Below are 12,973 nucleotides of genomic sequence, written 5' to 3' on the forward strand. Positions count from 1 at the left end.
ATATAATCGTCACTTTAGAGAATGGTGTATGATACGCAGACTCTGAATGTCAGATGTCTGTATTCTCATTGGATTAGAGAATAATCACGTGTACTGTGGGTTTTACTTTTGAGTGCCTGTTGAAAAATAGTAGTTTCATTCAGAACAAAAAGAAAAAGAAATCTGTGGTGAAAATTACGATTTTCTAGTCACTACAGAGCAGTATACTGAAACACTGTTTTTTGTTTTTCTTACCAGCTCCATACAGTAGTAAGCCTAAAACTGTATTGTCTCGAAGTTCTACGCCTTTCTACTTGGACCTAAATATCGTCATACCTGTCGCTGTGTCCGTTTTTGTCATTATAATTGTTCTGATTGTCCTCTGTCTGGTCATCAGGAAGAAAACTTCAAACAGCTCACACACGGGTTAGTACGGCCACACTCACTTCTCACTACAGATCTTTCTGTAATATTTTGTAGAAATTCTCACAACGACGACAAATGCTTGTGTGTTGTGAGCTTTTCTTCAAAGGTATAACGTATTTAGTATTTTAAAATAACTATTATAGAGAACGGATTAAGGTTTGGTGGGGTCCTAGGTAGGTAGGCCCAGGTACTGTTTTGAAATAACAATAACTCACTCTTGCCTCTGTTTTACTAGTTTTATGAACCGTAATTATCTTACTTGGGTGCCCGTCGGGTCCTTGTTTTGCCGTGGTCCTAGGTGGCCTATGCGTCAATCCGATACTGACTGTTACCATGAGCGTATATCCTGGGGGAATGGGGTATACATACCCCCCTTCATTTTAGTTGGGGGGTATGGTGCATACAATTCCCCCCCTACAGTTTGGTCTGTTGAATTGTTTTATTGCATCACAGGCCTACAAATTGTGTGTTTGTTCTTGTGATTCTCGTGTTCTTACCAATCGAATTACATAATTAGGCCTAGATATAGGCTTTTTCAGTAGCCGAAATGTACATCTTGAATATAGGCGTGCTTCTAAACTTTTCGATCTAAGTGATAGTTCGTAAGTACCAGTTAGTAGGCCTAAGTATACATGCAAGTATCGTGGTAACAAGATTACTCTGTGACTGCATGTTTACAGCTTTCAGGTTCACGTAATTAGAGATTACCAATTTGCAAATTGAACAGTCCACGTAAGTGGTTGAAAAAATTATCCCCCCATTGGGTGTAAAAAATCTACGCCCCTGACTGTTACCATTGTTGATTTCACAAGATTTGTTGTCTTTATTATTTTAACTGTGAAAACGATTTTAAACGTATAATAAGGTTTGACTTATCATTATTGTCTAAATGGTAGTTTTTACAAGTTATGTGAAGTTATTAAGGTGTATAGTTATTTTATTACTTCTCCATATGTTGTGTTCTGAGGAAATCAGGAGTAATCGTATTTTGGTTACAAATGTCAAAAAAAAAGCAAGTTTCGAAGTGATGTGATGAAACTTATCTGTTGTTAATTAGACAGCTGAATTATTTGGAGAATTATCAAAAAGTAATGGCTAAAAATTTTAAAAACGTAAATTTAAATCGAATGGTGTGATGGGAGATTTAAAAGATCAGGAGAGTTGGTGAAATATGAAATTAGGACTACCTGGCCACCTGTGGTAATACGGGTGAACTAATTACAGTATACATTGCCTTCTTTGATCTTACTTAGAATAACAGTGAAGTATTACTTCAAAAACCAATATAATAACAATTACAAGAATATAAATCTTTAGACTCCGTGTTTGGAACCTGTGTTTGGTATTTTTACGTATATTTCACAGTAACACTTTCGATTATTTATACAAAATCTATTAAAACCTAATTTTTTATTTAAAAATAACAAATGTTGCTTAAACCTGTTTTCGAATACTTATGACGGATTTCCCCTAAAGTTTTCTTTACCTTATTTTTTACCCCATTTAATCTTTCGTAGTTAACAACTCTTCTAGTTTAACAACCTTTCAGAGGATATGCAGATGATATATCCAATAGACAGGGAATTTTATTATTAAATAGTCCTACTGCGCATTTTCTGCGCACATCGTTTTATGACACAATCATCACAGATTCAAATGATAGATATTCTAATAAGAAGCAATTAATTTTCAAGCCTAATGCATTCAAAATACTGTTTTCAATAAACTTATCTAGTTTAAAAAATTGAACCTTTTTATTTGTTAGCTTTTTCTTAAAATATTTCATTACAACCGTATACAACTTATGTTTTTAAAATATATCTTATATTCCTGATAAATGTACAGGTAGCTACGTATATGGCGTAGCGAAGGGACCTGCACATGCAACGTTGCGTATGACCGACTATGAAAAAAAATCTGTAAAAAAGAAAAAGAAAAAAAAGAAATCTAATGGAGTCTACTACCCCACTCCTTATGCTACAACACAGCTTGCAGGAGAAGATTTAGAAAAAACACGAACCGGAGAACTTCCTCAGGTGGCGCTTTTGTTTTACTACAATATTCATAATACACATTCGTAGCCTCACAATCACGGACACCGCTATAAAATAAAATAATTTTAGATAAAAGGTTTGTTATTTTTCTTTCGTTTTTTTTAAAATAAAAACTCCCCAATGAGACACCAGAGGGCGAGGTAAGAAGTAAAACTGTGTATAAAGTATAAATATTTTTAAAATATAGTCGAAATAAAAATGTAACCAAGAGGTATCAGAATTGTCAAAATATATTGTAATTAAGTTTGGGAATATAGCTACGTTTTGTAATAATCCATTCCAAAACAGCTGTTTTCTAGTTGTTCTTGTTTTTTTATTTTAATACTGCTGATACATTCTATGTTTGATAACTGTTGTTAAAAGTTTGTTTAGTTACGGTTTGAGTACAGAGCATTTCTGTCTTTTAATATTTCATGTTTGAAATTATTTATTTATAACATGTTTTATCGTTGTTTTGTAGACAGTGTTTTTAATTTAGACATTTTTATATCGCCAGAGGGAGGTTTATTGTCACGCGTTAAACGTATGGCTTGAAGTTTGGACTTTTCTCGAACTTTTCACAAAGTAATGGCAGTAGAAAAACGCGAATTTGGTTAGAGTACATGATGATGAGATACAATGTTTGTTAGAAAATTTAATCAATGAACTCTGTTTAATAAGAGTGTATTTCTTAGCCAGAGAATAAGTCCGTGACTTGTATAAGCTACTCTGGGATAATCACAACACCAGAAGTTGATCTTACAGAGGGCAGCTATTATAGGACAATGAAATGAAAACCTCATACCAGGACTTATTAAGAACCAAACACTTCATTTTCCGATTAGCGGAGCTCTTGGGAACGTGAGGAATAAGGGCTAAGTAAACGAAATCCAACGTAATTCTGAACAGAATATTGGAAGATGTGAAATTCTACAAGTAGTATTCTACATCAAAATAAGTTACCTTTGACCCAGAATGTAGGTAATTTGATATTAAACCTTCAAATAAAGAGAGCACGTTTCAATTACAGGATCTGTATGATTGGAACTTTCAACAGATTACATAACTTACTCATAGAATATCAGGATCCCTTCTCCAGTGGACTTTATGACAATATGATGATATATATACAAGAACTGCACTGGATATCCAGTTCTAGTACTTTAGTTAGTCACAATAGTTCTTTTCTGCAAGCCACGCTGTGAGGTTCACAAAGGAAGATAAACGTGGAAGAACAAATATTGAAGTAACTCAGCCTAATGCTTATCCTTTGGCATCATCTTTTGAAGTTGTAAGCAAGAAAGATGGATCTACAAGGTGAGTGAAGTCATAAGGAAGGATGATTATTCATCATTACTGAGGGTTAAATATACTGCGGATGCTTCATCTAGATTGAAACATTTTTCATAACTGGATCTAAATAGTGTATACTGGCAATGCAGTCAGTAAGAGACAACGTTTTGCAAGATATGGGTAATCACAGTGCATAATGTAACATTATGTTATGTAATGACCTTCCTACATTGGAATGGCTAATAGGATACGCTTCCTCTGTGCTGCGCAGGAATGTTGTACTAATCACCTAGGATGATATAATCCTACGTGTAAAAATTATACTTGTGATTGACTGAAAAATTATGGAATCAGTTGAGTTTAAGCAGAATTCTAGAAAATGAGGAGTTAGGACCCCACCTACTCAACACGCCATTAGAGGGCGCTATGTGCATAAACATGCGTTTAGCGCCCTCTAACGGTGTGTCGCACAGATGAAGCCCCAACTACTAAAGTGTGAGTAGTTCCGTTGATAGGTGAGATCCCTAGAATACAATTCTGATTGAATCTCTTAAGAGTTGATAGAAACTTGCACTAGTTAAGACAATTCCGTATGTTGTGCTCTTACTATCATCTTTTCACCATAGCGTCTCTCTTACACAAACTACCTAAAAAACTCACGTTTTGCTAGACTTCTGATTCTGAATAAACATTCAAGAAACCAAATGACATAACTAAGCACTACTATTTTTGCATACCCAACACTTCAAAGCCCACGAGAAAGAACATACGGCAGTAACTTCTACAGAAAGGGGGCATTGTACAACTTCATTGTACTATAGATATTGTTTGACTCCTGAGTCATCTCCACCAATGTATATTTGGACAAGAGTTTACACTTCAGACAAATCGTGTAAGATTAGAGTAGATAATTAACTTCCACAATCTAGAAGGCCAGATAACAAGGAGGCATCGGATATTTCAGGAGTATCACTTTAAAAAGTGTATTCATCTGGACACAACCATGAAAATGATGATGCATTATTCAAAAGACATTTTATTATTAAAGAATGTAAACATAGTGAAAAGAGGGAAGTAGAAGATACTAAAGACAAACTACCTAAAGCGAATCATTTCACCAAATGGGCAAAGGCGTATACTGTTCCTAACAAGAAAACAAAAACTTTAGCAAATGAACTTTCCAATAGACTTGATTCAAGATTTGTGGTGCCTACGACACTTTACTCAGGTCAAAGATAAAGAGTTAAATCAGACTTGTTTGTGTAAATATGTTAAAATTCTTGAAATAAAAAAACATAGTAGCAACCAATCATGTGTCTTATGATAGAATTATGGAGAGATAAAACTGTACGCTTTTAAATCAGTTAGCCATCTATGTGGACTGACATAAAAAGTGTGTGATCAAGATAATGCACTGTAACATATGAAATATTATACATTAAAAAATAAAGCAACTGGCAACAAATCAACGTTATTCACGTTTGGAAGATAAAGTGCCATTGGACCCTTCACGCCCTCGGAACTATTACTCACCTGAACCTTACGCAAATTATGCAGTGAAACTAAAACCATTGATGTGGTAAATTCTAATAATAATGGACTTCATTATGGTGTCATGGCGTGGCTGTACAATCGACGCCAGAATAGAAAACTATTTAGAAACTTTAGGATATGTTGGAAGAGATGCTAGGTTTTAGTTAAGATAATCAATGGTTTGCTTTAGGATAAAGAAGGATAAATGGTCCTAGTCAAAGTTCAGTCATCCACCATTATCATCCTTAAGAGTAAGATGACAAGACTAGCATACAAAAACGACTTCATCAAATTTAAATTACCTAATTGCCTAATTTCATATCAAGATAAATTTCAGAAGTACACCAGAGATGGAGCCACTAGTGGATTTTCGTGGTCATCTACCAGAGGATACTTCCTCTATGACAAGAAATATGGAGTTTTTAAAGACAATAGTTCATCCATCTTTGCTGTACATCCACCACAAATAATAACATTAATATGATTTGGTGGCTGGATGGTTCAGGCACAGTAAATGAGTAAAGAAATAAGATTTTATTTTGTTAATCAGGTTTTCGTTTGTATTTCGCATCATATATTTAACAAGGATTTAATGATTATAATGTGTATACTTATTAACATAAATATTGTTAGTTGTTCAAGTTATCTTATTTTTAATTACAGAAGTTTTAGTTTGATGAATCGTTGTTTTCTTTATATAATAAAATTATTCAAAGGACTCATAATCCTGGAGAGGGCAGTGTCTCAAGCTGTTTTATTTATTTATATATTTATCCATTTGCATTTTTTAATTGGAATAGTTAGCGAGTTCGTTGTCAGTTCTTCAGCTACAGTCAGTGATCTAGAAGGTTATTTCAGTTTTGTGGATACTGAGTTTGCATAGAGATGTGAGAAAACGTTATACATGCGAAAGAAGCTAGCAAATAAGTGAAACTGTTGTATTTTATAGTGAGCTTAAACCTAGCAATCGTAGCGTTTCGTTCTTAATTAATTATATTTAAATTGAAAACACAAAAAGGTTATAGTTGTGTTTATTCTGATGAGAAAATATTTAATTATTTTATTATAATGTACAGAGATATTCTGATATTTACAGGGCTGTATATTACACTCATTTACTAGATTAAATAGATATGTTACATTCTTTCTCTAGCCTCAAGAGGAACCTTTGTATGCTACTGTTAAGAGGACACCACGACCTCCAAGATCAGATGCTCACATCTACCAGTCCCCTGGTGAGTAATGGATAGATAAAACTATATATAAGTAGAAATACATACAGTAGAATAGCGGTGAGAAACGAATAATATTATTACTTTTATTGACAACAGAGATAGTTTTCTCATAGTCAGCTGGAACTCATCACTGCTGATTATCCTCTGAATTATCAGTTGTTATTTCTTATCTCTGATTGGTTAACGTTTGTCATCGTTAACTGACTAATGGCTTGACTGAATCAAGTCAGTGGTCAGTTACTCGTAAGTAGTTATAAACAACTACACCTGGTGTTGTCAGTGTTTGTTTTGTTTACTTATTACTCTGTGTTTCGTAGTTCATAACTAATTATTTTTATTAGATGCCAGTTATTAAGTGTTTATCATCAGTTCTCGGAGAGTCATCTTACTAAGATAAAGTCTCCCAGTTGAACTTCATGTAACCACGAATGATAATTATTAACTATACCCACATTTATATTAATATATTTATCATCTATTTTCAATTCTAACTGTAACTAATTTCACCTGTTATCAGTTGCTGGTGACAACCATCATTTAACACTGATTTCTACAATTATAAATTATTTTTCTTACTATTTCAATATATTTAATTATAAAATATTGATACTTCGATGGCTTATAATGAAGTTTTATTAAGTATCAGTTACTCAATGACGTTGTCAGGTGTTAGTTGCCGGTGGCAACCGTCAGAAGACATCGGTAACTATGATCTTATATAAACATTTTTGTTTTCCGCTATGACATAAACATGTAATTGAAACAAGTTGGTAACGTGTACAAACCTAGCATGTATGAAACCTTATGTTTGTTTATTTTTCTCCTTATTTTTCAGTGCCTTCGTTGTCGGAAATAGACCAGCTAACGCCTTCTCCTTCACCAACTACATGCAAGAGATCTGAAATGATGGTAAAGTTAAGTACTTCTTCAGACCCAAAATACGGCGGTGAGTTTGTAGTTGATGATCTCGTAGTATCAGTTATTTAACAGTTTAGAGCTAAAATACAGCAGTGAGTTTGTAGTTGAGGATCTTGTTGTGCCAGTTCTTTAACCGTCTAGACCCATAATATAACGGTGAGTTTGTAGTTGTGGATCTTGTTGTGGCAGTTCTTTAACCGTCTAGACCTAAAATACAATAGCACATCCGTAGCTCAAATTTTTGTAGTGAAGGTATTTTAATAGTTTAGGTCTAAAGTATAGAATGTTTGTAAGACCTTGTAGTGAAACCGTGTTCGTAGTTCCGACCAAAACTATTCAAACAAGACCCTTTTCTTTGTAATTTGCTAGTCAACTAGTGTAAACATTTGTACAGAAAGCTCAAGTGATCTTCAGACAAAAATAAGCAAATTATTGTTTTCAGCTACTTTCCAGTTTTTTAATCAAGCATGTTACTTTAAATACAACAGTAACTCTTTTTTACTTCAAGTGAAACAACCAGTATTACTTTTGGTAAAACAACCCATGTTACTTCAGATAAAATAATAGGTGTTCCTCCAGGAAATTATTTATTTGTTGTTATGCACAAAGCTACACAACGGACTAGCTGTAATTTGCCCATGAAAGGTATTGAAACCCAGTTTCTAGCAGTGTAAGTCAGCAGACATACTACTGCTCATTGGGAGCTTCTTCAGGTAAAACAAACCATACTACTTCTGATAAGATGGACGATATTACCTGAGGTCGTGTAGGCTGAGTTTATCCAGAAAACATAATCCATGTCACTTCAGATCAGATGCTCAATGTTGCTTTATGTAAAATAATCCATGTCACTTCAACTCAGATACTCAATGTTGCTTTACGTAAAATAATCCATGTCACTTCAACTCAGATACTCAATGTTGCTTTACGTAGAATAATCCATGTCACTTCAGGTGAGACAAAGAATGTTACCTCAGCTACAACAACCCTTATGTTTATATAGAATAATCAAAATAAATAAACCATGTTACTTTATTCAAAAATAAACTGTTTTCTAATATATTTTCTAATTGCCCTGTTGATTCTCTGATATCTTTAATATATATTTCTTTTTTCATGAAACTTTTTGACTCACTAATATTTTTATTTCATTTAGGAAGCAAACGAAGAAGCTCAGAAACCAAGACCTGTCGTCACTCTGAAGTTTAGTGAAAGTTACTTTTTATTGAAGACCTGTCGTCACTCTGAAGTTTAGTGAAAGTTACTTTTTATTGAAGACCTGTCGTCACTCTGAAGTTTAGTGAAAGTTACTTTTTATTGAAGACCTGTCGTCACTCTGAAGTTTAGTGAAAGTTACTTTTTATTGAAGACCTGTCGTCACTCTGAAGTTTAGTGAAAGTTACGTTTTATTGAAGACCTGTCGTCACTCTGAAGTTTAGTGAAAGTTACTTTTTATTGAAGACCTGTCGTCACTCTGAAGTTTAGTGAAAGTTACTTTTTATTGAAGATCATAAAATAACGCGTCTTACTTTAAAGATTTCGGGCACAACACTGTTCATAAATAAACATGAAAATAACGTATTGTGTATGAAATTATGTAAATTACAGTATCATGTGCCATGTTCGTCTCAGTTTTCTTGTAATATTGCTTTACCCCATTTCACCTGTCTTATAAAGCAGACTCGCCTACCTATAAGAACTCATCGTAACAAAATCTGCGAATTTTAGGAGCTAGTCATACATATTGGACTGATTTTTGAACCGCGTAATAAACTGGTTGTTTCCTCTCAAGATGGCATTCCTGTGAGATTTGTACGAACGTCTTGTTTGCCCGTCTTATATTAACAAACTGTTATTCTATAAGATTGTCTGTGCTAAACCGGTGTTAAAATATTCTTGGACTGCTTCACGAGATAATGTTTACAGGAGATGTTCGTTGTGAAATTTGTGTTACAGTGTTGATTGACTGTCTTAACATAAAAGATCTTTCTCGAATATTCGTGATCTCAAAAACACGATGTATTCTCCTGTAGACAACCTATTCTGTATCATAGGGGGCCGTAGGAAATCTCGCTTTAAGTATGTGTGTGTGTATATATTATTTTTCACGAATGTTTCGTTCGTACTCTATAAATGATAAAACACAGACATGAATAAATAAGGAAAGCATGTCTTTGTTCATATTTAAGAGAGTAGTATATAAGAAACCCAGAAGATCTTACAGTTATTTGGCATAAACAATATATGAATCCATATATCCATTTAGTATTGAGGTACGCCTCGTTTGAATTTATTTCAAGTCTGAGTTTTAATTGCGAAGATAAAGTCATGTAAGAACTCCTCCACCCCTCTAGATGAACGACACGTCTTCAATAGTGAAATTAGTGTCGATAAACCTACGTAAGAACTCCATCATAGATGATTGGTTTTAGTTTGAATTTTGCGCAGAGCTACACAAGGGCTATCTGTACTAGCCGCCCCTAATTTAGCAAAGACCAGAAGAAAGGTAGCTAGTCATCACTAACTCTTGAGCTACTCTTTTACCAACGAATAATGGAATTCACCGTCACATTATAACGCCCCTATAGCTGAAAGGGCGATCATGGTTGGAGTGACAGGGATTCGAACCCGCTAACCTCGGATTAGGATTAGAGCACCTTAACCACCTGGCCCTACTGGGCCCTCCCTAGGTAAACGGAATGTCTTCAATAATGAAACTAGTGATGGTAAGCCTACGCAAGACCCCCCTCGCTGAATGGAGCGTCTTCAGTAGTGAGATTAGAAAAAATATATATACGTACCAAATTTTCTTCAAAAGTGGTATTAGGAAAGACGAATCTATCTGTATATCCTAATCCTTAAACGAAAACCTTTGACCTCCAGTGGCGCAGCGGAATATATACGTACTCACATCGCTAAAAATAGGATTTCGATACCCGTGGTGGGCAGAGCACAAATAGCCCTTTGTGCTCCACTTAAAACAAACTATAGAAAACCTTTAATGGTGGAAATTACTAGTTGACAAACCTACCTAACTACAGTATAACTCACTATAATACAGAAGCCAACACTTTAATGTTACTGCTACCATTAATGTTCAAATGAACTACGCCTCTTCTAATAAACGTAGAGAATCTGCGTTGAGTAAGCTGGTTATAAGATTCTATTCACATCTACCAAATTAATAGAATCGGGTTGTAAGGGTCGTGTAACTATGTATTGTTATGGATGTGCGTGAAATAAATCTAACTATTTTATCTCTTCATAAAATCTTGTAATGTACAAACGTGTTTGTTGAATTTTGCAAGTTTTATTTCTGTTATTGCCTTGTACAAACCTGGGAAAGAAATTAGGTTAATATCATTGTATCTTTTGAGGCTGTGATGAAAAGACTTACGGTATACTAAACGATATAATGTTACCATGTTTTTATTTTACACAATTATAAAGTTGCATGAATTAACTCTACTATAAATAATGTATCATTTGGTACACAGTAAAGTCCAGTAGTGATCTCTCATGGCTTCTCCTATGTTGTGACGTTGTCGACTGTTTACTTATTTCTTTGTACAAAACCTTCATAGGTTTCAAGTTTAAGAATTCAAATAAAACGTCTTTTCTTTGTTTTCACGGTTAAAATTATTTAGAAATGTATTTCAAAATATACATAAAAGAACAGCCTGCTACGTTTTCCCCAGATATACAGTGCATAGGGTACTTTTACACAGGAGCTTCAAAGAACATTTTTTGTCTTGTACTCAATAATAACAAAACAAAAGGTTTATTTTATCTCTATATATTTTTAACAGTAATGTTATGTGACATTTCAACATTGGGTACACAGTATATATTTAAATAAATGACTATCGTTCGGCAAAACGTGAGAAGACCTCAACTTATGATGTATTTTATTTTTTTCCAGGAGCGAGGAACATGTCACCCTAATACCCGAAACATCATGTTTTATAAACAAAGGATATTTGCTTTTCACTTAATTATTAAGACATCCTGTTTTAAAACTGTTGCAAGTGAATTTGACAGAAATAATTCAGAATAACTTGTTCTGTCGAATAACGAAATCGTAATTTTTATAAGTTAACCGAAACAAACGACATCGTTTTTTAGGACCATCTAGATTATATTAATGTTTAATTTTAAAGTTAGTTAATTAACTCAAGAATCTTGTTTATGGAAATTAAGAAGTTTAAACCACTAGGTAGCGCTGTAAAGAAGGGCTAATATTGCAGATCAAGGCACATTCAGTGACTGCATAACAAAATAATCCTACCATATAACAATGTACGTAGCGTGTATGTATATATGTATGTGACCGAATTGACGAATATAATGTAGCACCATCTATTGAATGCCACTACAAACAAAATTTCGTGGAAAAACCTTTTTTACTCTGGGTATTCAAGATTCAGACAACTATAAAAATACTACGGTATGTGAAACAACCATTTCTTTATCACAAAACATAAGTTCAAGTAAAGGTTTTCTCCTCACAACAAGAACACGACTTTCAGTAGAACAATATGTGATGGTTTTTTAGAATACTCATATCTTTATTGATGTAATTTTTAAATATAATATTAAAAAATGGAGCACCATACCACTCATAATGTATAAAAACTACAGTTTATATTAGCACAATCTGAATAATTTTCATTTTCCCACAAAAACAAAGTTCTTTTTTTAGAAAATGTTAAATATTTCTAAATTTCTTTGAATGAGGTACAAAAACTAAAATTAATTAGTACAAACAGTTGCCTGTAGGGCGTTGTTTCTGTTAGGAGTAATAAAGTAAATTTTACTTAAGCATTTAACACAAGTATTATTATATTTCATGACATAAAATAAAACAAGTTGAGTAAAAACCGACTAGTGTCATTATAACAAGTTGAGTAAAAACCGGCTAGTGTCACTGTAACAAGTTGAGTAAAAACCGACTAGTGTCATTGTAACGAGCTGAGTAAAAACCGACTAGTGTCACTATAACAAGTTGAGTAAAAACCGACTAGTGTCACTATAACAAGTTGAGTAAAAACCGGCTAGTGTCACTATAACGAGTTGAGTAAAAACCGGCTAGTGTCACTATAACAAGTTGAGTAAAAACCGGCTAGTGTCATTGTAACGAGTTGAGTAAAAACCGACTAGTGTCATTGTAACGAGTTGAGTAAAAACCGACTAGTGTCATTGTAACGAGTTGAGTAGAAACCGGCTAGTGTCACTATAACAAGTTGAGTAAAAACCGGCTAGTGTCACTATAACAAGTTGAGTAAAAACCGGCTAGTGTCACTATAACAAGTTGAGTAAAAACCGACTAGTGTCATTGTAACAAGTTGAGTAAAAACCGACTAGTGTCACTGTAACAAGTTGAGTAAAAGCCGACTAGTGTCATTGTAACGAGTTGAGTAAAAACCGGCTAGTGTCACTATAACAAGTTGAGTAAAAACCGACTAGTGTCATTGTAACGAGTTGAGTAAAAACCGACTAGTGTCATTGTAACGAGTTGAGTAGAAACCGACTAGTGTCATTGTAACGAGTTGAGTA

The 12,973-nt window shown here is 33.9% G+C and overlaps 1 protein-coding gene across 1 annotated transcript in view; it reads left to right on the top strand.

Moving 5' to 3' along the window:
* The window catches only part of LOC143223633 (cell adhesion molecule Dscam1-like), a 126,710-nt gene extending 115,674 nt beyond the window's left edge, over positions 1–11,036 (top strand). The window contains exons 21-25 of the mRNA XM_076451832.1: positions 238–405; positions 2,251–2,441; positions 6,418–6,499; positions 7,335–7,445; positions 8,574–11,036. Coding sequence (XP_076307947.1) covers positions 238–405; positions 2,251–2,441; positions 6,418–6,499; positions 7,335–7,445; positions 8,574–8,626 — 605 coding nt within the window. The 3' untranslated portion in view covers positions 8,627–11,036. The remainder of the gene's footprint in view (positions 1–237; positions 406–2,250; positions 2,442–6,417; positions 6,500–7,334; positions 7,446–8,573) is intronic.
* Positions 11,037–12,973: the final 1,937 nt, after the last annotated feature.

Source organism: Tachypleus tridentatus, chromosome 8 (genome assembly GCF_004210375.1).
Source record: "Tachypleus tridentatus isolate NWPU-2018 chromosome 8, ASM421037v1, whole genome shotgun sequence".
Taxonomy (NCBI): Eukaryota; Metazoa; Arthropoda; class Merostomata; order Xiphosura; family Limulidae; genus Tachypleus; species Tachypleus tridentatus.